Raw genomic sequence first — 27,594 nt, 5'->3', positions numbered from 1 at the left:
AAATGATAGTAAGCAGTACAAAATTACAATTTATTCCGCGTGTGTGTGTGTGTTCACAACAATCCTTAAAAACATTAAGGGCAAACCTCTTCCAGAATTCTATTTATGACTTCTTTTTTGTCACATTTCCCTCCCTTTCTTTCTTTCTTTTTTTTTTTTAAGCACTAATCCGGTATGGAGTCCGCCGGACAGAGCAAAGCTGGGTGGGCCCCTCCTTGAATGATGGAGTAAGTCTGCTTGGGCAGTTCTTGTTGGGAGGAGGAGGAGAATATCGGTGGGGCCGTGGAGGCCACAGCAATGCTCTGGCCTCCGTCGCTCACCACTGTCACTTCAGCTGCCCCCTCCTGAATCAGCGCGTTAAGGCCGTCAAAGTCAGTACAAGTAATCCCCGAACTGGTGATGAAAGTCTGGTTGCCAGAGCCTTCCTGGAGGCCACCAGGGCCGGTGGGGATGAGGGCCTGGTGCAGAGTGGCTCCGTCTGTCTGATCATGCGTGGTCAGCAGGACAGCCGGCTGGGTCATCGTGCCCGCCTCGCTCGGACACCCCGAGGACTGAGGAGGGGCGATCAGATTGACCTGGCGTAAGATCTGCAGCCGGCTGTTCCCGGGGAGCTCCTCTGGGCTCTGGGCCACCAAGGCGGGTGGTACGATGTTCACGGCGGCGGCCGCGGCCTGGACAATGGTGTTTGCCTGCGGCACCTGATGCCCCACGATGATTTTGACTCTCCCCTCGCTGAACTGGGGCACTTGGCCGGGCTGCAGCGGCACCTGCAGGTGACCCACCGTGAGGGGCGCGGCCGGCTGCTTGCCGGGCTCGATCTGAAACTGCAGGACGGTCACATCCGAGTTCTTATTCTCACTGTACTCACTGTGCTGCCTCTTGTGGCTGCGGAGCGAATCCTCGCGCATGAACGAGGCATCGCATATGTCGCAGTGGAAAGTCTTCTTGGCGTCCAGCTTGGCCACCTGCCGGCTGCTCTGGCGGCCGGTGTCTTTCCTCTCCGAGGCCTCGGTCTTGACCATATCCCCGTGGAACTTCTTCATGTGCTTGCTCAGGTTGCTGGGCTGTTTGGTGTCGAAGCTGCAGTAATTACACTTGAAGGGGCGGTCGGTGCAGTGGACGCGCTCGTGGATGCGTAGCGCCGCCTTGCTGGAGCAGGAGTAGCTGCACTCAGAGCATTTCTCCGGGTGCTCCGACTGGTGCACCCGGCTGTGCTTCCGGAGGGTGGCTTTGCTGTCACCCAGGAAGTCGCAATGCGGACACTTGAAGTTGTTCCCACTGTGCTTGATGCGGATGTGCGACTTCAGGTTTCCTTTCATGGTGCAGCGGACATTGCAGAACTCACACTTGAAAGGCTTCTCCCCCGAATGCACGCGCATGTGCCTTTTCAAGTCCGAGCTGATTTTGAACTTGGCGCTACAGAGCCAGCACTGGAAGGGGGCGTCCCCTGTCAACACAAGGTGAGTTTCGATAAGAACAGGAAGGCAACAATCACAGCGGATCCCCCCGAAGCACACACCAGAAAATCGCTCACACCAAGGCGGGCGGGTGGAGACCTTCTAACTGCAGCTGCTAGCAGCCCCTGGGAGAAAAAAAAAAAGGGGGTATGGAGGGGCGGGTCGGGGACTTCTCTTCTTTCCCCAAACCTAAACCACCACCATATGCTTGGTACACTACCACCTTTAAAAAACCCAGATGAAAAACAGAGATGGAAAAGAGCTATTTAATTGTCCCAAGTAAAATAAGATTTGTGAATATACTTAGCACATTCTTTGAAACAATCAAGCTATCGTTCATTGAGTTAACGTGGCCACTCTGCTACTTAGTTATTGGCTGACAGTTGTACAATTTTGCATAATCCGTTGATTTTGATTGAGTTACATGTTGTAACAGATCGAAGGGACACATTTTTGAATCATCAGCTCCATGCTCACTCATCAAAAAATTCTTTTTACAATAATTGAAATGCCCAGCTTATACTTTATGCAGATTTTTATTAATAAAGACATGTTGATTGTGCAAACTTTATCCCACATTGCCAGCTGCGTTCTTTACTTGTGAAGTTACAAAATCCAGCTGCTTCATTTGTTTGTTTAATTGCTAAATTCATATTCGCTGAAAGATGAGCAGGGAAAGTGAAACTGCCAACATCTGAATGGACGTGATAATCCAAATTTATTTCGTCAATGAATGTCAAGTCCAAATTATCTAAGGCACTGTGAATTCAAGCACATTGGTGACCCGCCTATTTCGATACTGTGTAAGCAAAATGACAGCAGCTAACGTTCTTCGGTTGCTTCCTTGATGGCAGACGCTCTGCTGAGCACTCCACAAGAATAGTCTCATTGGATGCTCCGAACATTCCCACGAAGTAGGAACTATTATCAATATTATTCTTAATGCTATTATACAAATGAGGAGACTACAAAAATTGTTCATGGTCACCCAGGTGTATGTGGTAGGGCTTGGATTCCAACCGACCCAGGCTGACCCCAAAGCAGGTATTCTTAGATGCTAGATGATTATCTGTACATATGACCGATGTTCACTTTCTTAGGCCATCAACTCAAGAGTAGGATTGTGTTCCAGTTTTTTGGTGTAAGGCTTAACACATCACCTGGAGCTGCTTAACACATACAATTAAAGATGGCGGGGCGCAAACGTAGCAAGCTTTGAGAAAATTGAGAAGCCCAAACCTATGTAATGTTTTGTATGACTGAGTACCACCCAGAGCATACACACTAAACTCTAGAACAAAGAATGGTAAGTAATAGACCATGGGCCAATTTCGGCCCACAGCCTGTTTTTGTCAATAAAGTTTTTTTGGAATACAGCCAGGACCATTTGTTTATGTGTCATTTATGGTTGCTTTCAAGGCAGAGGTGAGCAATTGTGACAGAGACTGTATGGCTCACAAAGCCTAAAATATTTATTATCTGGCCCTTATGGAAAAAGTTTGCTGACCCCTGCCTTAGAATGTTGTTTTTAACCTTTTCTTACACCATCAACCCTTTTCCCCCAGTTTAGTGAAACCCATAGACCCTTTCTTAAATACACAGAGTAAACTAATGCGTACATACACAAAGTAAACTAAAATAAAAATCAATAGGAATACAAATGAAACTAATTATATGGAAATACCCTGTTTCTCCGAAAATAGGACCAAGCCGGATAATCAGCTCTAATGTGTCTTTTGGAGCAAAAATTAATATAAGATCCAGTCTTTATCATATTATATTATACCATACCCAGTCTTATATTATAGTAAAATAAAACTGGGTCTTATATTAATTTTTGCTCCAAAAGATGCATTAGAGCTGATTGTCTGGCTAGGTCTTATTTTTGGGGAAACATGGTAGTTATTACAAAAATTAAAAGAAAAAATTTGTGATATAGCAATGGATGAGCTTTATCAATACATTAAATAATAAAATCTAGTGGCGGGTCTAGTAACTACAATCATTTCTAAATAGAGAAGAGCGGAAAAGATATTTTGATCTACCTACAACATCTGTTATGAAAAGATCTGGGATTTCTCCTGGCAACGAGTTCACATGCACTATTATCAGACTGGCTGCCTATTTTCCTAACTAAGGACATATCAAATTTCAGTACAGGTTAGTGAAAATGAAGATGTAAAATTTTTTTCCCTTCCAAGTTCACGAACCACCTACATTCTATTCATGCGTCCCTGGGTGGAGATGTCTGTGGACTCAGAATAAGAATCTCTGCTCCAGGGGCCAGCCAGATGGCTCAGCTGGTTAGAGTGTGAGCTCTCAACAACAAGGTTGCTGGTTCAATTCCCACATGGGACGGTGGGCTGCGCCCCACCCCGCAACTAAAGATTGAAAATGGTGACTGGACTTGGAGCTGATGGACCCTGGAGATACACACTATTCCCCAATATTCCCCAATAAAATTAAAAAAAAAAAAAAAAGGAATCTCTGCTCCAGAATGTTCTATTAGGTTTTCCCGTCACACTCCTGCCCAAATAGTGACACTCTTTCTGCCTTTTTCTTTTTTAAAGAAGTCAGCAGAGGTGAAACCTAGAAAAACCAGATAACCACATCTCATAGCTGAGCTGCAGAGCTTAATAACACTTCTGACCTGAAAGCAAAGAGTTTAAATCCCTTCATCCTCTTAAATGAGTCATAATGGTCAGTAATAATCCCACCGGACCTTCAGTTCTCCAAAGCTAATGGCTATGCTTCCTGCTGCTCACTACCTGATCCCTAGTATCCAGTATGTAGTGGAGACTCAATGAATGTTGAGTGAATAGGAACTGACATATCAAAGCTGACAGACAGATCTTTCTGGAGTTTAAATTGCTACTAAGACAACTGACAATGTAGTCGATTGATCAAAGCGAAGGAAGGGTAAAAACAAAATCCTATTAATTTTACAATTTGTAAAATGGTCTAAACGCCACCGATCTAAAAAGGGAAATGAACATTCCATGGAGACAATGCACAAATGGCACACACTTACATTTTTAGAAAATACACATTTTCTAGACCAATTAAAGATGCTACTATAAATGGTAAGTGTATCCTTTTAAGTCAAAATGATTCTGAATCACTTTCATAAATGAAACTTTCAGCTCCTCTAACTTGGGCTGTGGAGGTTTCTGAAGAAAATCATTTGGGCATCAATTATGTCAATGTCTTCACTTGCTGTAGTAGATGCCAAAAATGTTCCCAAATCTCCCCGCCTCTCACCCTTCCCTACAGGGGCACGGCCCCTGCCACATATGTAATTATGCCCACTTTCCTGACAGGGCAGGACAACCTGCCACGACCTCAGACAATAGGCTCATTCATGTCATTGGATTTAGCTGATGGCATGTTGTATACACTTGACACAAGTAATGGCTTGAAACAGGCTTGTGCATTGGGGTTTGCTCACTTGCACCTCTGTCATCCATCGCCATGAGAAGGTCAAGTCTGACCTAGCCTGCTGGTCCCAGGAGGAAGATGACAGATAGGTGCAGCAGAGCTACAGAGCTGTAGCCAAGGCCAGTGGAGGGCAAGCCCAAGTCTCCGATTCATGAGCCCCGCCAAGACCGGCAGAGTTGCTTAGACGATACCCAGCTGATCCCCAACACGTGAAGAGAAAAGGCATGTTGTTGTATCCCCTGAGGTTCTGGGGGGAAGAGTTTGTTACACTGCCATTATTGTGACAATAGATAATGGAATCAAATATTGGTGTTGAGACTTGGAGTTCTGCCATAACAGAAAACCACGGAGCACTGGCTTTGGCATTGGGTGGCAGGTAGAGGCTGGAAAAGTGGCAATGAACACTATGGAATGACAGACATTTGGTAAAACTGTCACCTGCAGTAGCTTAGACGATAGAAACTATTCCTCTTAAATCTGAGACTTGGTCAAAGAGATTAATTCCAGGCAGAATAGTGAAAGTGTGTTATCAGCTATACATGATAAGGCATCACAAGAAAGACACACACTCAAACTGACCATTTTCTACATGGAATTTAGAGAGAATAGAGAAAAATCAAAGATGTGTTGGGTTAAAGTTTCTCATTTCCAACGAGCAAATGGTTTGCAAAGTCAGACAGAAGCCTGGGGACAAAGATCATATCCGAGGAACTGATTTCGGGGTAGATTGAATGAGAAATGACGGGTGTGAATGTAAGACTTTTGTTACAATCTCCGAAAGAATGAAGTTGGTGCCAAGTTAAGTTCTCTCAGCTGGACAAAGATTCCTAGAAGTCTCAAGGGATTCAACCCACAGAGGGTTATATGCCAAAAGTGCTTATAATTGGCTTTAGAGGAAAGGCAAGACTCCAGAAGAATTGTGGATGTGGCTGCTGGCACATTGACACACAGGAAACTAACACAGTGTTTTAAGAGAGCAAAGCTGTCACCAACCTAGACTAAAGCAAAAACAAAAAACGGTCCCTAGCTTTCGGTAGACAGGAAGCCATGCTAAAAAGTTTCTCAAAGGTACATTTTCCACTCCTTTGCAGAAGTGGGTAAGGAAGGTGTTGGAAAGGAGGCACTGGTAGACAGAATCAAGTACCAGGGGGCTGAGCCAAGGGCCAATCAAGAACTATTCCGTCCACAGGGTGGGGGGACCTGGGTACATCTGTCCAGAGGGATTTCAGAAATCTGTGGACCAGTGACTGCCAAGTGCCCCTGTTCTCCCCCTTTCGAACAGCAGGATGACTGCACTTATCCTGACTCTGTCGCACCGCTATACGTTGGGAGTGTGGGCACAGACGACTTGTGTGTTTACTTCAAAGGCTTTAGGTCCACAGGAACCACATCCAGATGGAGATCATAACATCCTGGTCTTTAAGCCTGATCCCACGATTGGGTGCGACTTGTGAGGGTTTGGGGAGAATGTGAATGCATTTGCATGTCAGAGAGATGTGAATGAAGGTGGGGTGGACTGTTGTTTGCAAAAATGGCCGCAATTCAAGGCGGCTGGTTAGCCCAGTTGGTTAGAGCGCGGTGCTCTTAACAACAAGGTTGCCGGTTCGATCCCCATATGAGCCACTGTGAGCTGCATTCTCCACAACTAGATTGAAACAACTACTTGACTTGGAGCTGATAGGTCCTGGAAAAACACATTTAAAAAAATAAATTTTTTTTTTAAAAAAGCGGCCCCAATTCTTTATTCCTCCTTATATCTCTGTCCCTTGCCATGTAACTTTGTGGTGACTTCCCACTGTGGGTAAGCTCAGCCCCATTCGTTGACACCAGGCCCAAACTATAACTTGCTTTAGCCAATGGGATGCAAGCAGAAGTTTGAAGAGACTTACACAGTGGGGCATGCTTGCACGTATCTCTGCTGTTGTCAGGAGAAGGATAAGCCTGGGGTAGCCCAATGGTCCCAGAAGGAGGATGAGAGCTATGTAGAGCAGAGCCAGACTGTCTCAGCCAAGGACAGCCAGCTAACCTACAGCCAGATCCCCAGCCAAGGTCAGTGGACACCCAGCCTTCCCCACACATGTGATTAAGCCCAGCCAAGATGAACAGAGTTGTGTAGCCAACCCCCTGCTGACCTGAAGTATGGGAGAAATAAATACTTGTGATAACACGCCACTGAGGTTCTGTGGTGGTTGTTACACAGCATCATTGTATCAATAGCTAATGGATACACTTGACAAAAGGCAAACATACATAATTTGTTACCTACTCTGCTGAGTTTTTCCATCAAGCTGTCCCATGCTGAACTGATCAGAGTATACTTAAAAATGAGTGAAATGCCTCACCAACCATTATACAGAAATTTATTAAAACTGCATTGCTTATACCTCTATTTCATTTAGCATACCTCCTCAATTAAACACTAGTGAATAAGTTACAAAGTTACATAAATATATATTCCATGTTTCCCCGAAAATAAGACCTAGCCAGATTATCAGCTCTAATGTGTCTTTTGGAGCAAAAATGGTCTTATAGTAAAATAAGACCGGGTCTTATATAATATAAGACTGGGTCTTACTTTAATTTTTGCTCCAAAAGACGCAATAGAGCTGATTGTACTGCTAAGTCTTATTTTCAGGGAAACACAGTATATTGTTATCAATTTGATCTTTCCCCGTATCTTACTGATACAGGCCCTTCTGGGCAGATGAAACGCAAAACTGCACAGGATGGGATGACCAAACGTCCCCAATTCATTTACTTCCGACGTGACTACATGCTTTAAGGTGCTGATGACTGAAGCAGGAGGAAGTGAGGAGCACAGAGTGAGAACACTGGGAGGGACTTACCTGTATGGGACCGCAGGTGGACGGTGAGCTGGCTGGAGTTGCGGCTGGCGTAGGGGCAGATCTGGCATTTGAAGGGCCGCTCGTCGGAGTGTATCCGCAGGTGCTTGTTGAGGCTGCTGCTGTCTGCGGCGGCGTAGTCACACGTCTTACACTTGTAGGGCTTCACGCCCGTGTGGCACCGCATGTGCGTCTTCAGCTTGTCCTTCCGGCTGAAGCACTTGCCACAGACCTCACACTTGTGGGGTTTGTCTCCTTCAAATACACACACAGATGGCATCAGGAAACGCGAGCAAAAAAGAAAAAGGCTCATTTCCCACTGCCTTGGGAAGCGTAATACACAGTTACCAAAGCGTATTTAGAAAACTCCCAAAAGCTGGATAGATGATTGGCAAAGAGCTAACATCTTTGGAGGGTGTGTGTGTGTGGGGGTATTTCTTCTATTTTCTTTTATTATTATGCTATTATTGGTGTTTTCTAATTTTTCCTACACTGAATCTGTTATTAATTAAAAATCAAAAGCAACTGAAATACATTTTTAAAGTACAGCTAGTAAAATCAGAAACTGTTCTTTGTCTCATACCCATTTTCTGTCCTTATTTCCTCTTCACGTCAAATATACCCTAAAACTCAGAATGCCTAAGTTGTACGAGCTCATGGCTGACCAGCTAACGATTACATTTTTCAGCCTCACGTGCAGTGAGCTGGGATTCTACAACAAAGTCATCAATGGAGCAGCAAAGAAGGTAACTATGTCCCTTTCGTAAGTGGAAATTGCTTGCTTTATAACTTTTTCTCTTTCACCTCCTTGTTGCCAGCTGTAACCAAGACATGGGGGTGAACTGGCAGGTGTGGACAGGTGGGGCAGCCCACCTGCAGATGGTGGATCATGGGACGTAATGGACCCTAATGCCAGAGAAGGAACTTGTGATCTCATAGGACAGAGCAGCCTACCTGCCCGAGATCACCTGCTCACCTCTGGTCAGTTATGCAAGGGACACATAAAGCCCTACCTTGTCTGAGTGGGTGTCTGGGTTTCTTTGCTCTAGCAGCTTCGTCTGTGCTCATTATACATATGTCAACTTGTCATCCCCAAATAACTGCTAGTTTTTTCATGTATGTTTTTCCCATCTTTTTTTGTATCTGTGTGGATGTGTGCTTTTTCAGTTAAAAAAAACTTCTTGGCCAACATCAGTGTAAACACTGTGCCTGTCAATGATTTTATTTCTCTCAACAAGTGGGATCAGAACCCAGGACTATCTCGCTCTCGTCAACGTGGTCTCCCCAATGACTACTTTCTTCCACTTAAAATAATTTTAATCATCTTTTCACATCCTGAGTACCCACAATAGGACTTTGAAGGCTGGAAGACATATTCCACTCTATGGATGTACCATAAATTACTGAACCAGTTCCTTACTTGTCCATTGAGATGAACGAAGTCGATATGAACTTACTAATGTGGAAAGATGTCCAATAGTAAATGAAAAGCAGCACGTTGCAGTGATAGTGTATGCAATATTAACGTAATAAGAGATGAAAAAAGTAAATTGTGTGTGTTTTTAGGCTCAGTACAGGCATGCCAAAATCTAAGAATGAGTCACACTAGACTATTAAGGCCGTGGGATAAGAAGGAGGTGAGTCAGGATTTTCACCTTTTACTTTATATGTCCATATGTATTTTGGCCAAATCCTAAATAGTAGCCAAAGCTGGTCACTGTCATCACAGAATACACATCTGGCATTTAAGAATATGTCTAAAAGTATATTAAGGATTATAATTTTACTATTAAAAATGTTAGTTGTCAAATCTAAAAATCCAGCAACAGTAGTTTCTCATTATTGTCAGCTGCTACGTAGCTCATGGGTCGCCATCCTGTGTACAAGTATTTGCAATACTGGGCACATGCTGGCTAGCTCTGAGGGTAAAGAGCCCTGCTATTCTTGTTGCAACCTTGTCTCTAAAAGTAACTAAGGTAAGGACACCTTTCTGTCAATTCTCCGCCCTGAAGATGTTAATGGAGACACTGCAGTTATGTAGAAACTGTCCTACAAACCCAAGCTTGGGTTTGTATATAGAAGATGCTTTCTGAAGACGTGTAGAGACAGACTGAAGGTCGTTGCACTCACTTACATTTTATGATGCTTCCCCCATCCTCATTAATAATTACAGCCCTTTACTCTTGCCCTGACGAATCTCCTATGCTTGACTGACGGCACTCCAGCATATGAAACCCACATGGAGAGATGCATTGCTTGTTACATTGTGAATACTCACCAATACTTGAAACTTAATAACTTAACATTCTGACAGAATAAATCCAAGTGACGTGACATTGTGAGGTTGATGAGATAAGAGGGTGATCCAAGGGCAACAAGGAAACCAGTGGCCGTGGCCAAAGAATAGCAGAAATAGCTGCTGGATATTTCAGCTTCCAAAGGCTGAGGCTAAAATGTAGGCTTTGGGCAATGAGTGACCCCACAAGCCAAATGTCAGTGTGTCCCTACCTCATACACACCTATACTCTAAATTGATACATATCTGTATCATTGAATTATGAGCATCTAATACTTTGTTAAACATAGTCTAAAAGCAATTCCCTGCTCATGCAGAAAATCTGGGAGACAAAAAAATACCTTAAAGAAAATTAAAATCAGTAGAAATAATCATGTTTTTCTTTTTTCCATGCATCAATCTTTTCCTCTCCTTTTAAAAAAGGAAGTACTTATTTATTAAATTACCCCTTCAAAATTGTAAAAACAACACACACTAACTTCATCCAATGACACAATGTAAAGATACATAAAAGTTACTATTCTTCCCCCTTATTCCTCTCTTTACAGTCATCTCTCTCTCACACACACACAGACACACGTGTGTGTGCATACACACACACACACGCATACACACAGACACATTTAAAGAACCTCCTTAAAATGAGAATAGGCGCATTTGGATTTTAGTTAATTTTACCAGATTAATTTCAGAGTGGCTGTAGCAATTCACATTGCCACTAGGTAAGTTTGCTCATATTTGTTCCATCCCTGGATTTTATTGCTTTAAACATTTCCTGCCAAAATCATGTGTAGACACAGCATCTTATTTTTATTTAATTTCTATCTGTATTCCAGGGAGGTTCTATGTCATATCATGTGCCTGACTCGTGTGGATCCCCAGTTCCTAGCACTGCATGTGTTCAGGGCATATGTGCCAAAGAAATGGTACTTACCTGTGTGAATTTTTAAATGACGCTCCATGTCCTTCATGCCATAGGCAGTCTTGAATTGGCAACCTTAAAAAGGCAAGGAAAGATGAGTTACAAAGGGAAACAGAGTAACTTTAGAGTGGAGAAACCTGGCCGAAACTTCCAGAACTAAATGATGCAAGTTAACTCCACAGTAACAGGACAAACAGATATCACGCACCTCCTGATATGACCAAGATCATAGCATCGCGTCTGTGGTTCCTGCCCAAACTGCATAACCTAAATCTAATCATAAAGGAACATCAGCCAAACCCCAAAGGAGGAAATTTTTACAAAACAACTGGCCTGGACTTTGCAAAAAATTTCAGGGGCATGAAAGACAAAAGTTAAAGGAAACTAAAGACTCGTGAAAATTAAATGCAAAGTGTGATTGTGAATTGGAACCTGGACCAGGGGAAAAATGTTTATCTTCTGATATAGAGGGCATTAGTGAGACAACTGGTAAAATCTTAAAACGGTCAATAATGGGAAAATTGTGTGTATAAATGTTAATTACCTGATTTTGATGATTGTACTGTGGTTCTACAAAAGAATTTCCTTGTTTCTAGGAAATACACATTGAAGTACTTAGGGATAAAGAGACATCATGTCTGCAACTTATTCTAAAATGGTTTGAGAGAAAATGTATGTATACGTAGAATGACAAAGCAAATGTAATACGTTAACATTGGGAAACCTAGATGAAGCGTATACAGAAAGTTTTTGTACTATTTTTACAACTTTTCTGTAATTCTGAAATTATTTCCCAATAAAAAAATTTTTTTTTTTAAAGGAAAGAAAAATCTTTCCTAAGCTATAGCACCGACAGAAAAAAAAAATCACAGTAACATAAAATTCTCACGAGTCCCATTTCAAAGTCTCATGGCTAGAAAAGTCTTAGAGACTGTGCATGGTGACCAGCGACAGGAGAGAGAGGTCCTATGTGATGATGAAAATACTGTGGGGTTCTGATTTTTAAGCCGGGCAGTTTGGAGAACATCTATGTCTGGTTGTCAAGAATTCACGCGTTAGAGCCCTGGAGCCTGTTAAACGTCACATCCTTTACACGAGTAGGACACAATACGGCCTTTACCTGGATAGCAACAGTTAAGCCTTTTCTGAGCAGGTGGGGCCGTGGGCTTTTTGGCACGTGACTTGGCAGGGAGAGAGATGACGGTGGCTGTCTGGTTTTCATTGCTTTCCGTGGGCAGATAAGTTTGATAGCCATGTTCAAAAACAAATTCTGGAGCTGAAACTGAAAGGTACGATGATTAATTATTTTCATAGTATGAACACCCAACAGCTATTCCCTTTGCCTCCCATCCTTTGTAAAGAATGAACGTGTTAGCTGGCTTTCCCCGTCTCCCTAGCTGCTTAGGGGCGGTCACGTGACCCTGTTCCAGCCAATGAGACACTAGGGAACACCTGCTGGGGGGCTTCTGCAAAAGATTTTGTTTCTCGTTTAAGATGAAAAACAAGTGGGTGAAGAAAAAGAGGCAGTTAAGGAAAGCTCATTCTTGCCGCCCTGGTTGCCCCACTTCCTGTCTTTGAATATGGGGGAGTGAGGATGTGATGCCTGGAACGGTGGCAGCCATTCACAGGGGAGAGGGAATCAGACGCTGGGCCAGAGCTCGGAAACCATCCAAATCTAGACTTATTAAATAAATCAGAAATGCCCCTATCATTTATGCCAGGTAGGTTTTCTGTTTATTCAGCCACAGTTTCATAAGCTTGACCATAAAATCCTAACAAACAACTGGAAAGGAGCTGATTGAGGGAATTCAGGGTAAAATGACAAGTACTCTCTGAAAACACCAGTACTCTTTTTAACACAAGTACTCCTAAAAAAAAAAAAAAATCCTTGTACTCTCACTGACGTTTTGAGGAAAAAAAGAAGAAAAAAAGAGACCGAACATCTTTATCGTTATAAAAGATAAAACAGGTAGTTTCAAATTTATTTCTTTCTTCTTTTTTCTTACAAAAAATTTTTGTGACTACTTTGTTAACTAAATTTATGGTTTGCGGTTTGGAAATATGCTCTTTATTACATGTAGTTTGTCACATGGAGATTTGGCTTCCAATGAAGAGTAAAGACGACCAATGGGGCTCGTTCTGTGGGTGAAGGTGTCAGGCCAACAGGCCCTAATGATGACTCTGAAAGCCCTACTCTGTTTCCCAAATTTGTCACAATGGCATCACCTTGGACATTTTGCCATTTTATTTACAGAATATACGTATTTAAATCAATACAGACCTGACACCACTACCTATTTTGGCTGGGCCTGAAGGAGTAATAGGTATCCACGCCACAGGTGTGAAGTGTTAGCATTTCTCTCAAGACAAACATCTTCCTTCTCTGAATCTAAGATGTTATAGATTGTAAGATGCACCATGATTTTATGTACGACAGATAAAAAAAGCTGCCAGTTAAACACATCAGAATGCAATGCTTTCATATCCCTTATTTTATATATATACAGATATTCCTCAGAAATTCTATATTTCTTGAATGAGTTCTTTTAAATGTCTTTGCACATTTGCTTCATCACTGTCAGGTTGACCCCCTGCTACTGTTTCCAGGTACTTCCGGGTATACGGTTACTTTTCGTCTTCAACCTGAATCATCAAGCAATATCTTGGAAGACATTCTAAACAGCAATTAAAATCAAGACATGTAAGTTCCAAACACTGCACACAACTGTCAAAGTGACCAAAAGGTGATCAGCTACGATCAAGTTTGTTCACAGGCACACAAAGACATTTTTTCAGTGTGACTGCCTGTTGGTTGAATGCAGTCTCATTCTAGGTCCTCCTCGTTTCAGATTTCTTAAAATGAATCTTTGAATTGACACGAGTCCGGGTTCAGCCACTGACTGTGCGTGAGACCTCAGGCGAGTTATGTAACTACTCTGAGTTTCAGTTGCCTCGCCTGTAAGCAGAGATAATCACTGTACCCGCTTCATAAGGTTGCTACAGAGTTTAATGAGAGAATCGGAAGCTATGGTCGAGTCTTCATAAACGTCAGCCACTAAGAGTTAAGCAGAACCAGGCACAAAAATCTCAATGGGAGTGATCAAGGGTGACCAGCTGTCCCTGTTTCCCTGGGACAGTGGGTCACCCAGGACATAGGACTTTCAGTGCTAAACTAGGATGGCTGGTCATGCTATCGTGACTTTCTGCTCTACAACTTCTTGAACAAAAAGGCGGCTGGAAGGCGTGGCGTGGGGCAGGGGTTGTGGGCGTGGCCAGGTCCTCCCCACAGCACCTGGAGTCCTCACAACCCTCCCGGAAGGTAAATGCTGAGCCGGGCAGCCACCTGCACCTGAGCCTTCCTGCACTCCTGGAGACCGGCGGGGCTTCCTCTCCTGACTGCCGCCTACCTGCCCCTCCACCATGAGCCTCAGCAACCCTTTGGTGGCAAGTTACAGCCCAGGGGAAACAGAGGCGGCGTATTCTGGATATTAACCCCTTCTCAGATATACGGGGTGCAAATGTCTCCCATTCTGTAGGCTGCCTTTTCATTCTGTTGATTGTTTCCTTTGATGCACAGAGTTTGGATGCAATCCCATTTGCCCAGGCTTGCCATTTGTCGCCTGTGCTTTTAGTATCAGCGGAGGCAGCAGGAAGCAAAGGGAGCCAGGCACCTAACTGCAGGGGTCATTTGGGGGATGGGCTAATCACACATACCGTGTGAGTCACCCCAAAATCGATAGCTCCTAGACTGCAAAGGGTTTGTTCAAGAGTTTGGGCTCTTACGTCTTATCTCTTTGAGCCTCACTTTCCTCACCTGGAGAATGGGGGCAATTTCCAGTCCTATTTCCCAGAGCTGTTGTGAGGACTAGAGATGAGGCACGTAAAAGTGTTATCACTGGTGTCATTATTCACTGATTTATTCAGCAAACATTTATTAAGCACCTACTGGGTTCCAGGCATGATTCTAGGTACTAGAAACACATCAGTGAGCCAAGCAGGCAAAAATCCCTGCCTTCATGGAGCTCTAGTTGGGAGTGTGCAGGCAAGCATTTAAATATATACTATATGGTTAATATAAGTATATAGCGAAATGCTACAGAGAAAAATAAAGCAGGGAAGGGGTACAGGGAGTCCCGGGGGGCATGCAATTTTAAGGAGTGTGATCCGGGAAGGCCTCAGTGAGAAGGTGACATTGCAACACGGAAGCACATAATTATTAACAGTATTCTGTTGCAGGTGTCTGGAATTCAACAGCCAACAAAGGGGCATCGGGCATCCAGTTACCCAGGCTGGCTGTAGCCTCCGTTTTATCAGGGTCAGCCCCTCTCTCCCCTCCCCCACACTCTGCTTCTTTCCCGGAGCGACTGTGAACAGTAGGACCTGCAGATACCCCAGGGAAAGCCTTCAGGAGGCCCTGGCCACTGAGGGGCTGCGTTGAGTGTGTGTGTAATTTGATGTTGGCGTAGCCACCCATTCCCAGGTGGTAGTGGGGAGGAGGGCTGGGGGGAGGAGAGGAGGGAGAGAGATAGAGACAGAGAGAACTTCTGTCTGTCCTGGGAGCAACTTCTGTCTCCACCACTCACTAGCTATGGGTTCTTGACCAAATCATTTCTCTGCTCTCCAGTCCTTTCGCCAGCAAAATGGGGATGTTAGCCGTGACCTTTGAGCTTAGACCTTACCGTTCTAGCAGACACTTGACAGGAGCTGGGCCAATGAGATCCACTTACCCTGAAATTAGGACTGAAATACTGCGTTCAGGTGTGGACTTTCCTTCTGAAAAAAGAAGGCCTAAAACTTGGGAGCTGTTCCGAGGACAAAGTGCTCCACCCACTGTGACATGCGCACAGACCATCTTGGAATCACTTTAAAAACGCAGATTCTGATTCAGTAGTTCTGGGTGGGGCTAAGACTGGATTTCTAACAAGCTCCTGGGAGGTGGTCATGGTCCTCAGACTACACGTGGAGCTGTGAGCATCTTAGAGAGCCCTGATATATTTCTAGCTTTTGGTGTCAGCCTCTTTGAGATCCAGCTGCTTCCCCGCCCTTAGTCCTCAGTTATTTCCTATACCCTTCTAAATAAAAATCTCCTCTTTGGCTTAAATGATATCCAAAGTAAAGGTCTGTTACAGGCTCATTCCTCAGTAAAAGAAAACTAACCAGCACTATACTGGGAATTCACCAAACAGGAAAAAAACAAATCAAACTAAAACCACAAATGGAACAGACTTTCTGTTCCATGCCCCACCCCCACCCTTCCTTCCCACTTCCAGGGCTCAGTTCACTTATTCATTCAGATCTGCTGAGCACCTACTATGTGCCAGACACTGATGGATTTCCGTCTTTTCTTCTCCTTCTCCTGGTACAGCGGTTTTCAACCTTGATCATGTACCAGGGAGTCGGATGAAGAGATTGTGGTAAAGTCTTTATAATTACTTTTAATGAGCTTTCTAGGTCACTCTTTTGCGCACCAGCTTTGAGAACTCTTGTTCTAGTCCAGTCTGACAAGGCAGGGGCAGGCGTGTGGCTCTGCACAGGGGCCCTGGTGATTGGACTCCACTGCTAAGCCCTCCTCCTCGTCCCTTGTTGGCCCAGCTGCCCCACGACAGTGGAACTGGGCATGTGTCCCATCTTAGTCAGCAGGACCTTGAGTTTTGAGGGAAGCGTTTCCTCCCTGACAAAGAGAAACTGTCCCTTTCCCCACCTGCGGACATGGTTGAGTGAGAACTGGAGGCCGAAAGCAGAAGCAGCTATCTTCGGCCGTGAGGGGCACGGAGGGCACAGCCAAAGGACAAAGCCCACTGCCAAGGACAGCGAGATGATGACAAGAATCCACCCTCTTTGTGCTCCAGAACCTACCCTGGGTCTGCCCTGTCCGTTCTTGTCCGGAGAGATAACCAATGTTTTACAGTCCAGCCCTTCGTGGTTGGGTGTTAAGAGCAATGGAAAGCACCTGAACTGACCCAGGCCCTCAGAGGTTGGTTCAGATTCCCACCCCAGATGTTCTCCCCAGGGCAGGGTCTGGGTGACGGCGTTTTCACTGAAGCTTCAGGTGGTTCTTTTGAGAAACACTGTGACGAGGAGTTTGCTGACGGATGCTGTGGTCAGTGCACAGATTCTGCAGCCAGGTAGCCTGGGTGTGAGACCCAGTTCTGCCGCTTGCTGGCTCTGTCATCTTGCGTAAGTCATTTAACCCCTTTGTGCCTTAGTTCGTTATTCGTACAGCGGGGACAATAATTCTCAGTATTCCACTGAGGATTGTGACAAGACTTCTTCATACAGAGTCCTTAGAAAAGTGACTGGCACCTCATAAGCACTACATAAGAATTCGCTCTCATGGTTAGTGTCGTTGTTGCTGCCAGACCCTTCTGGCGCGTCCTTGTCTCACTAAATCACTGCCATGATCCACAACCTTCAAGCCCCCCCAGCTCCTTCAGCATAAAGGCCAGGGATGCAGCATGCCTCCTACCACACGCTCCTGTGTCATCTCTAGCCACTCTCACCACATCTTGCCTGGAGCTGCCCCACCCCCAGGCCACCACGAGGAAATGCCCCTTTCCTACCATCTTCCTCCCAGAGGCAGGGGAGTCTTTCAATTCCGAGACTGATTATATATGCTGGATCTCACTCACAATTTCTCCCCCTGGCTTTCCCCGCTTGGGGCCAATCTGCTGCATAAACTCTTTGCATAAGGCTGTGCTCTGATAGGTGGCTGGACTTGAATGTCTGACAACGAAACCCTCCTCCCCTGCCCATGGTCCTGGAATTCTCCAGGGGTGAACATTTCCATTCTCTCGGCTCCAACAGCTGCCACACACACCAGACCCCGAAGCTGCCCTCGCCGGGTCCTCATGGTGCGGCAGACGCCTCGCCACGTGCTTCAGGCCCAGTAACGAATTTAATCCTCATCGTTGCCCTTTCCTCTAGTCAGTCGGTAACTGTTTTACTGAGCATCTGTGCTGTACCAGGTCTGGTGCTGGGTGGCAAGAAAACAAGACTAATTACGTCCCTGCCTGCAGGGAGAGAAGCGGTCTAGTAAACTAGGAATTAAACCAGTCGTCTATGTCCCACAGGCCACTGAGCCTTCAGAGTCTTTCTTAAGGCTTCCAAACATCAACGGGGTGGGCTGTGTCCCCTAGCCACAGACCACCAGGGACACGCTGGTAGTTAAATAAGTTTACTCATTGCACCGGGGGAGCTCTCACACCATGGGAACGGTGGAACATCTCAGTAAGAGGGTGCTAGAACGGACTTACAGTTCGGGGCTCATGTTAAATGTTGTTCAGGGAGAGTTCAAGGAATTCTGCATTGGAAGCTGTCAGGAAGTGGGGAAAAGTCCATAATTTGGTATCTTAATAAATATCACCGAAAAGCAGAGAAGGTGAAAGCAGTAATAGGTAGAGAAGCAGCCGTCACTCAGATTAGTGGGGGAGGGGATGCTGGGTATTTTGTGGCTCTTGTGTTTGTTCTGTCCCACCACAGTCACAGAGGGGCCGTGTCTCAGGTTGCTGTTCCGTGAAACTGTTTATGTTCAGCAGCAGAACAGCATGGCCTACCTGCGGGGGCCAGTCCAGCTCCTGGCAACCCCGAGACCCGGCAGATGAGGGCTGCTGGCTGTCGGGGCTGCTTTCCTTTCTCAGCTGGTTGCCCATAGGCCCTCCCACTCTCCATCAGAGCATAGCTGCTGCTGCATTTGCTGCCACTGCCAGACCCCCAGCACTATCTGAAGTCACTGCTCTGGATAACTAAAGATTGTTTGTCACCAAATAACTGATTAATGACCACTGTGGTAAGTGTTAGGTGGGGAAGCAGTGAGAAACCTAACTTCAAGGATAGGGGGTTGGGGGAAATCATGGCTACCTTCTAGGTGGAGGTGACGTTTAACCTGGGACCTGAAGAGTAGGAATCAACCAGAAGGGGAGCGGAAGATCCTTCTAGGTCAAGAAATCAGTTCAACAAATGTTGGCTAGGGGCATGCCACGAGCCCTGCCCCGTGTCAACATTTTCCATGTTTCATTTACTTCTCACATCCCGACTCGGTAAATACGAGCGAACATTGACAACTCTAAGTGTTTTCCACGTAGGAGCCACTAAATCCTGGTTAGAACCCTCTAAAATGACTACTACATACTATCATTACACTCATTTTACAGTTGGCGAAACGGAGACACTGAGACCCAAGGTTACCTGGTGAGCAAGTGGTTACAGCCAGGATTTCATCCCAGTCTGGCTCAGGACCCCAGACTTTCTATGTATTCCTGTCCCCACATTACAAATGAAACTCCAAGAATCCTTGTCACGTGCCACGGTCTGATGACGGTCTGATGGCTGGCTCCTTACGCCCTAGGCAGCCAAGACTCCAACTCAGGGCCATGACTCCAAAGCCCCTTGATCTTAAGCCATGAACTTCGAAAATGCATCTGAGATGCTATTTTTTTTTTTTTTTCACCAGCATCACCATGTAATTTTACTGCTCCTACAGGAAAGTTCTTAAATCAAACGTGAAACAACAGGCAGCAAAGCTGGCAGGCAGAGAATAAATTTTACTTACATCTCACTATTGCTGGACACAGAGGAGACCTATGAGCTGAGTGAGGAAGGGTTCAGCTGAATCAGGGCCAAAGAACGACAACTAAGTCTGCACAACATCTGGGTGAGGGTATTTGGAGAAATCTGCCAGTGTCGGGTCGGGTGGTGGCCTTGGGCGGTGAGTGACTCTCCAACCCAGTTGAGACTCTGAATCTCCTGGGAGCTTGTTAAAAAAACAGATGCGTGATCCTTACCCCCAGAGATCCAGATTCAGGAGGTGGAGCCCACTCAGGCACCAGTACCTTTAACAAGCTCCCCTGGGACTCTGGTCCACAGGCAGGTCTGGGAACTGCCGCCTGTGGCACATGGCAGCCCAGGCTTGGGGGGAGTTGGGCTCAGAAAACCAAACTAGATAATGTAAAAGAAAGGGGAAAAAAGCAAGATTCTGCCTGTTTTGTGGTTTCTGATTGAAACAGGAACAATCAGAAAGAGCAGCTGAGTCGGGCAGAGAAGCCGCCCACTGCAAATCTCACCATCCATCCGTTCATCACCTGTTCATTAATCTCTACATTAATAAAAGTGGTTGTTTATTGGGCCCAATTACTCTGCCCCAGGTCTTTTATGTGGATTATCCCCAAGTCCTCACAATCACCCAATGACATTAGGTATTAGGCACGCAATTCTATTACCTAATAGTATTAGGTACTATTATAGCTCTATTTTACAGATGAGGAATATTAATCAGAGAGGGGAAGTGACTTGCCCACCGTCTAGGGCTGTGGCGTATGAGAATGGGACTCACGTCCAGCAGTGTATGTCGGGGGCTCGGAGTGGGTGCCAGTGGGTGCCAAACTCAGCCGGGCATTTTGAGCCGGGCACAGAGAGGACTCCAGGCTTCGCCTGAGTGAGCAGGGTGTGAGCAAAACTGAGGCATGGCAAGAGGGAATGATCGCAGGGCCGCGGGAACACAGAGAGGACGGTGACGTCTCTGAGCAATGGACTAGGAGGACAGAAGAAGGAACAGTTGTTTGGCGTGGGGTCAGCTTCACTGGCGGGTGTCAGATCTGGGCAGCTGTTCATTTACTCAACCGAGAATGAGTTCCTTTGTGCCCAGTGCCTTGTAGGTGCTGGGGGTCCAGTCGGGAACGTGAGGGGTGCAGCCCCTGACCTCATTTTGCTGATGGTTCAGGGATGGGACAGATGTTCAGTTTGTCCTGCAAATAAGCATTTGATTATAAGGACCTAACCTGGTCTGGGAGAAATATGTGTGTGTGTGTGTGTGTGTGTGTGTGTGTGTGTGTGTGTGGTGTCAACGAAGGGGCCTTTGCTGAAATGCCTAAGCTCAGCTCTGATGCATGCGTAAGAATTAAGTCAGTTCCAGGCAGAGGGAACAGCACATACAAAGGCTCTGAGGCTAGAGGAAATGGGACTTGTTTAGGAAGCAGAAAGATGTTCATTATGCAATTCAGGGGGGACGGGAAGGGAGTGTCCCAAGATCAAGTCAGATCCTTTACATAGAGAGTGTCATGAAACTTAAAGTCTGGAGGCTGAGCTGGCATCAGCCAGGCAAAGGCAGGAAAGGTATTTCAGGCAGGGGGAACAGCATCAGCAAAGGCTCAGAATCTAGAAAGACGGAATGGTCACAAATAAAGTGTGAGCCTCGAAGCTCCTCACTCTGGGGCATTGTGCTATAGGCTTCACGCCCAGAGTGTGGGGTTACCGGGTATCTGTTTTTGGGGACAGGACACAGAACACTAAATCTTCAGGGAGAAGACCATTAGGGTAAGGGCTGAAACATGTAAGTCCCAGGACTGTTCTGAACTTGTGGGGGGGCCTTGGCCATGTCTTTTCCCCATTCACAGCTTCCCTTTGTCCAGCTGTAAAATGAGAAGGTCATTGCAGGCCCATCTCTAAGGTATTTTTTTAGTTTTAACATTTGTTTGGTGACTTCCTCTAAGATGATAGTTAAGATAAACTCAGGAGAAAGTAGGAAGACCTCAAGGTACTTCCATTAAGGTTTGTGAGGTGATCAGTTAGTTATATTCCAATGTATAACTCAGCAGAGGGGGCAAGAGGGTAGTAGATGAGGGTAAAGGGGATCAAACGTGGTGATGGAAAGAGAACTGACTCTGGGTGGTGAACACACAATGTGAGATATGGAGGATGTATTACAGAATCGTACACCTGAAATCTATGTAACTTTACTAACTATTGTCACCCCAATAAACTTTAATTTAAAAAAACAAAAACAAAAAGCAAAAAAAACCTCAGCAGAATCATTATGGTGGATGCATTAGGGAAACAACCACAGAACTTTGCTTATCGCCAAAAAAAAAATCAAACATCACACCAATCTACAATTGATAAGGTGGAAGTTAACTCCTCAGCTCCACATTCACTATTTGGAAAACACTGAGAATCAGTTCGAAAAAGCTTGTGGGCTCACTCAGGCTCCCAGATGTATTTTGTCTGGCCATGAAAGTTTTAAAATTTGGGACATTTCACATTTTTCAGTTTCACTGAAAAGCCCAAATATCTAACTGACTGGATCTAAAGAGCAACTTTCTCCACTTCACCACCGTCCTCACCATTTCCTAATGCTGACACACAACTTACACTTCTGTGTTTCACATCACTTGCCTCATTCCTGTTCTAGAAGCTTTCCTTGAATACAGTACTATGTAAGTATGCAAAAGGATGTTTTTCACATGTACTGCAAGAAGTTTTCTACAGATGCACACAGATCTAGCTTCCCTTTTCAAGGCGAGGTCACAATTCACTGTCTGAATCTCTGATATGTATTTATCTGAAATCCTCTTGGTGTGTATACATATAGAAGTTCCACTTTCTTTGCAGTATATACTAGAAACAACTATCCTCATACATTTGTTTATCAAGTTTTATAGGATAAATACCTGTAAGTGGACTTACCGGGTAAATGTGTTTATGTACATTTTAAAATGTGAAAGATTTCAAATATAATAGTTGAGACTTGGAAAATATCACAAACATCCCCAGAAAAGGAAAGCGGTATCCTTACCCTAAGCCTTCTTTTGAGCTGCATTTCTTTAGTTACTAAGGTGAGAGAGCATTATTTCATGTTTCGTGTCCTCTTGTATGCCCTCTTACTTTTTCACTTGGTTCTTTTTCTCTACTTTTATTGATTTTAGGAGTTCTTTATATATGAGGGACATCTGGCCTTAGGCATACATGCTGCAATTTTTTTTCCAGTTGTTTTCAGACTTTAATACATTGTTTGTACTTCAGAAAAATTGCAACTTTATTTGCAACCACATACATGAGTCTTTTTCTTCTTTTGGTGGGAGGGGAGTGTCTACAACCTGTCTTCTTTGGTAGGTACATTAAATATATACATATTTTAATCTAAAAATGCGAATGCCTTTAGCTAAGGAATATATTCTCCAAGTCCCCACAGGATCCAGCGGTATCTGTACTATCTTATAAATGAGTTACCTCATACTTTTTAAAGTGATCTGTCTGGTCCCTGAAGACAGAGTATATAGGTTTAAGTACAGGTATGTGTGTGTGTGTGTGAGGGGAAGATATCAACACTTGTTTATAGATTTAAAAACAAATAAAAAAGCCCCTATGTTTTTTGTCCCTTTACACAAATAACGCAAATTCAGGAATCACACACATACTCCCATCACACAAAATAACCATTTTTTTTAATTGCAATGTATGTCTCGCAAGTATTTTTTTTCTTAGTATATAGGTTTTTGTTTTAGAAACCTGTTTGTGTTTGTTTATTTCTTTACCATGTGACAACATTTATCACCACTAACACTTAATTTTTTAACCCAGCAGTTTCCAAACTGGGCCGGGCAGCTGTTTGCCCAGTGGACCTTGTTAAAAATAATGAATCAGCAACCCTAGGGGGAGGATGGACCCTGGGAACCTAGAGTTTTCACAAGTTCCAAGGAAGCGCTTGGGACATCGCCAACTTTAACAGATGCCCCATCCCCCAGTCATACCTGTGATCGTCTGGGTCTCCGAGGTGATGGTTCTGGTGGTGGTCTGAGTCTGGGTGGCAGGTACCGTTTCCTCGGATAGAAACTGGACTGTGTTGGGGGCTGCCCCGGAGGTGCTGGTCAGCTGGCAGCCACTCTGCTTGTGAGCTACAAAGGTATCCAGGTTGTTAAACTGCTGCTTGCAGATGCCGCAGATGTGGATGTCGGGAGTCAGCTCAACCAGCACCGTTGTGCCACCTGGAACTCCATGGGACAAAGGGAAAGTCACAGATTAATTCCAAGCAGCCTGAAATGACAACACCAGCCAGAGTCAGGGTAGGAAAAAAGGACACGGTGGCGGATGTGGTTAGTTGCTGGCCCAGGGTCCATTCCCTTACCCTCTTCTTCCTTGCAGACAGAATCCCAATTCTTTCCTAGCAGCAACGTACCCAGACCCATGCGATGGTTCCTAACACATCTTTGTCTAGACGCACTAGTGGCATTTTATTCAGGAAAATTTCTTTGCTGTGCAGGACTGACCTGCCTTTCTAAGGACCAGCAGCCTTCTGCTACCCCAATGGAAAGAGAGCTGTACTTCCCAGTCATTATGAAAACCAATCCTTCCACATTTCCAAACCCTACCTCACCCGCACTGTAAGAACCACTAGTCTAAACAATCTTGGTTCCCTACATATTCGGGGAACCCTCCAGCACAATGCTAGTGGAGCTGCTGGAGAAAGTTTGGCTTTTATGATAAAAAGGGAAGAGACATTCTGCCTTGAATGCAGGTGTGATGCCAGGGACTTCTGCAGCTATGTTGTAACTATGAGGAAAACGCGGAGATCCCTACAGATATTATTCTTTACTTCACTGATCCCCTGAATCAACCAATTCCAGACTTCTCATTAGGCTAGCAGAGTTCCGTTGTGTGCTTTGCAGTCAAAATCCATTCCTAACAGAGGGGGACATTATTTCGCAATAGTAATGCTCCCAAAAGTTAATACTGTGTTAACATTTGCAAAGCACTCACCACAGTACCTGGCATTATATTAGAAAGTGCTATGTAAATGTTTACTAAAGAAATACCACTAAGTAATAAATCTCTAATATGACCTTAATTTTTCTTTTTAAAATTTTCTTTGCCCTATTATAAGGAGACTCATGTTTATAACAGAAAATTTGGAGGAGAAGCAGGGGGAAATCACTCACAATCTTTCTTGCTTTCAAAATTTTTTTTAATTAAACGTATTGGGGTGACAACGGTTAATAAAATTAAATACTGTGTTTCTCCTAAAATAAGACCTAGCCAGACCATCAGCTCTAATGCGTCTTTTGGAGCAAAAATTAATATAAGACCCGGTATTATATTGTATTGTATTGTATTACATTACATTACATTATATTACATAAGACCCGGTTTTATATTATAGTAAAATAAGACCGGGTCTTAATTTTTGCTCCAAAAGACACATTAGAGCTGATGGTCCAGCTAGGTCTTATTTTCGGGGAAACATGGTAGATTTCAAGTGTACAATTCTATACTACATCATCTATATACCACTTTGTACACTCACGACCCAGAATCAGTTCTACACTCACAATCTTTCCACGTATGTGTACCAGGAACATTACAAAGTATTTTCTTCCATTCATCTTCAATTAAAAATTGCCTTTAAATGAAAATTGTTTAAGATCATAGTGTACCGTAAAACTAATCTCTCCCCCACATAATATCACATAAGCATGTGCTACATCTCTAAAATACACTTATAAATATATTTAATGATAATACAATATTTCGTGTTCTCCATGCTTCATATTCTTCTCAGTAACCATCAGGTCTTTATGTTATTTCCAATTTCCCCCAAGCCTAAATAATGTGAGAACTACTTTGTGCGTATATGGTTGGCATCCATGCATCATAATTTTCTGAAAATGTATACAATATTTACATCGTGTTCAATTTCCTCCAAGTCTAACGAAGACGAGGAGTCTGTTTAGAAATACACGTTGGTCAATGTGCTAAGGAGAGATGCTCTGGGCTGAGCGGTGAGAACGTTTTCTCAGCTGCCAGGAGCAGAGCACCCTGGGTACTTAAATACTTTGAAATCAGTGGACGGAAGGAACAAAGACTTGGCTTCTCCTCTGGAACCTGCTTCCCTGCAGCTGCTGAGATGCTCACGGGACTAAGAGGAACAGAAGGACCCGAAAGAGGAGGTGACTTGCATTGCTGACCTTTCCTTAATGATCAGACAGGACTGGTACCCAGGATGAAATGGGGAGAAGAGAAGTTTCCGCTTCCCCGTATGGTGATGAGGCTTAAAGGAGATGGTGCTTGTAAAAGTCCAGCACAAGGGGGTCCCCTCCCTCAGCATGTCTCCTGGTGGGATTCTTACTGAGGTCTCCTATTTAAACTTGAAAGTATGCCCCTCTGAACATGTGGAATGATAAAATATACCCACCTCTTGCGCTGGTAGTGAGCATTAATTGAGACCAAATAAAAACCACTGCGCTCAGTTTGTGCTCACCACCAACAAAAAGAATTCCTTTATCTTTGCAAAGTTCTCCAAACCTGTGTCAGCAGCAGAAAAACCTGGGGGTGGGTGGCTAGGGGTTAAACATGGACATATCTGAGTCCCACCTCCGAGATGAGTCATAAAGGAGGTGGGGTGAAGGGGCACTGGGGTTTAGGGAAATCTGTGCTTTTCACAAATTATGCAAGGAATACCCAGCCAAGTTGGGGAGCCAATGTCTCTCAAACTGTTAACAGCAACAGCTAACAGTCTAAGCGCTTACTCTATGCCAGGGGTCTGCAAACCCTTGTGCCAGGGGTTCTCAAACTTTACGTGCATCTGATTCACCCAGGGAAGGCCGGCCGGCAGATCCCTCTGGCCCGCGTCTCCACCCCATTCCCCGACCTGATGGGTGGGGCCCAGAGAGTTTTATTTATATTTTTTAAATAAGCGCTCGCGCTCCCAGGTGGTTGGTTTGCACTCAGTCCCTGGACCACACTTTGGGAAACAATGCACCAGGCAAATCGAGGGACTGCTGTCCTCATCAGGAAAATATAAATGAACCCCAAACTCAAAGAAAACGACCAAGGCTCCGTTCCCCATTCAAAGCTCCACCTTTAACGTAGAAAAGGCTTTGCAGTAAGGCGGCAAGCCCAGCCAGACAGACCTCGTGAAACACTCCGTTCCCCAGACTTCAAGAATTGGGACCACCGAGGCAGAAGTTTTCCCACCAGCGTTGCCACGGTTACCCCAAATCCCCCCAAACTCCGTTGGGGGGCGGTAAACATCTCGGGGGGGTGGCGATTGTCTGAAAGCATGCCCTCCCCCACCATTCTCTTCGCAGGAGTCTTGCGAGGCTGGAGAGCGCCCCCCGCCTTGTACGGGGTTAGGTGCCCCCACTCCAGCGCCCCCTGCACGGCGCGCCCGCCGCGGTCCCCGAGACACCAGCTCCGGGCCGTCACCCCGATTTCGGGGCCCCGGGCCTGCTCACTGCGTCGCAGACGTGCTTGGGCCCGGGCCCCGGAGCGCGCACTGCGCCCGGAAAAGCACTTACTTTGCACGGAGCCCGGGAAGCTCTCGCCCTCGCTGCTCGTGTTCATGGCCGCAGACTGGGAGGTTCCCTGCCGGCCGGGGTGCTAGGGTGGGGGGCGCTGGTCTACATGGTGCAAGGACTTTTCCTTTTATTTTTCCACACCCCCAGCCTTCCTTCTCCCAACTCTGCGAGGCGGGGAGGACGGATGTAATGCAAGCTCCACTTCCGCTGCCTAGAGGGCGCTGGCCGGGCCCGGCCGCTCCAACCTGGCTTTGCATCAGCGGCTCCCGGGGGAAGCTGCGGGCCAATCCCGAGGCCGGAGCCGCGCGGCCCGGGACTCGCGGAATCCCCGGGGAGCTGGAAGGCTCACACGCGCCTGGGAGCGTAGGGTGACCGCGGGCGGCGAGGGATGCGCCCCCGGCCCGCACCCCTGCGGTCTAGGCCGACACTTTTGTCCTCCCCGGACCTGGTGCCTTTGCACCTGCCACCCTGGGCGTCTGGTCCCCAAGGCGGGTCGCCGGGGTGGCTTGCAGAGAGGACCGCGTCGGGCTGTAGTTGGTGGGGGGATGGGTGCTCGGGGTGCGGTGGGCTTAGG

At 45.5% G+C, this 27,594-nt stretch overlaps 1 protein-coding gene across 2 annotated transcripts; it reads right to left on the bottom strand.

The window, feature by feature from the left end:
- Positions 1 to 134: 134 nt before the first annotated feature.
- Positions 135 to 27,212, bottom strand: ZFP64 (ZFP64 zinc finger protein). 2 transcript variants are annotated; one of them, XM_033095338.1, is made up of 6 exons: positions 27,021 to 27,212; positions 23,478 to 23,717; positions 12,077 to 12,238; positions 10,969 to 11,031; positions 7,742 to 7,993; positions 135 to 1,447 (listed from the first exon to the last, which is right to left on the bottom strand). In XM_033095338.1, exons 1-6 carry the CDS (start codon positions 27,064 to 27,066, stop codon positions 165 to 167), a joined length of 2,046 nt encoding a protein of 681 aa, XP_032951229.1. In that variant the 5' UTR covers positions 27,067 to 27,212; the 3' UTR covers positions 135 to 164. The 2 variants fall into 2 exon arrangements, with proteins under 2 accessions (XP_032951229.1, XP_032951231.1); XM_033095340.1 differs by having other exon boundaries at positions 23,478 to 23,711.
- Positions 27,213 to 27,594: the final 382 nt, after the last annotated feature.

The sequence above is a fragment of the Rhinolophus ferrumequinum genome, chromosome 23 (genome assembly GCF_004115265.2).
Source record: "Rhinolophus ferrumequinum isolate MPI-CBG mRhiFer1 chromosome 23, mRhiFer1_v1.p, whole genome shotgun sequence".
NCBI lineage: Eukaryota > Metazoa > Chordata > Mammalia > Chiroptera > Rhinolophidae > Rhinolophus > Rhinolophus ferrumequinum.
Note: the sequence above shows the minus strand (reverse complement) of the source record. Positions and strands in the feature narration are given on the sequence as shown.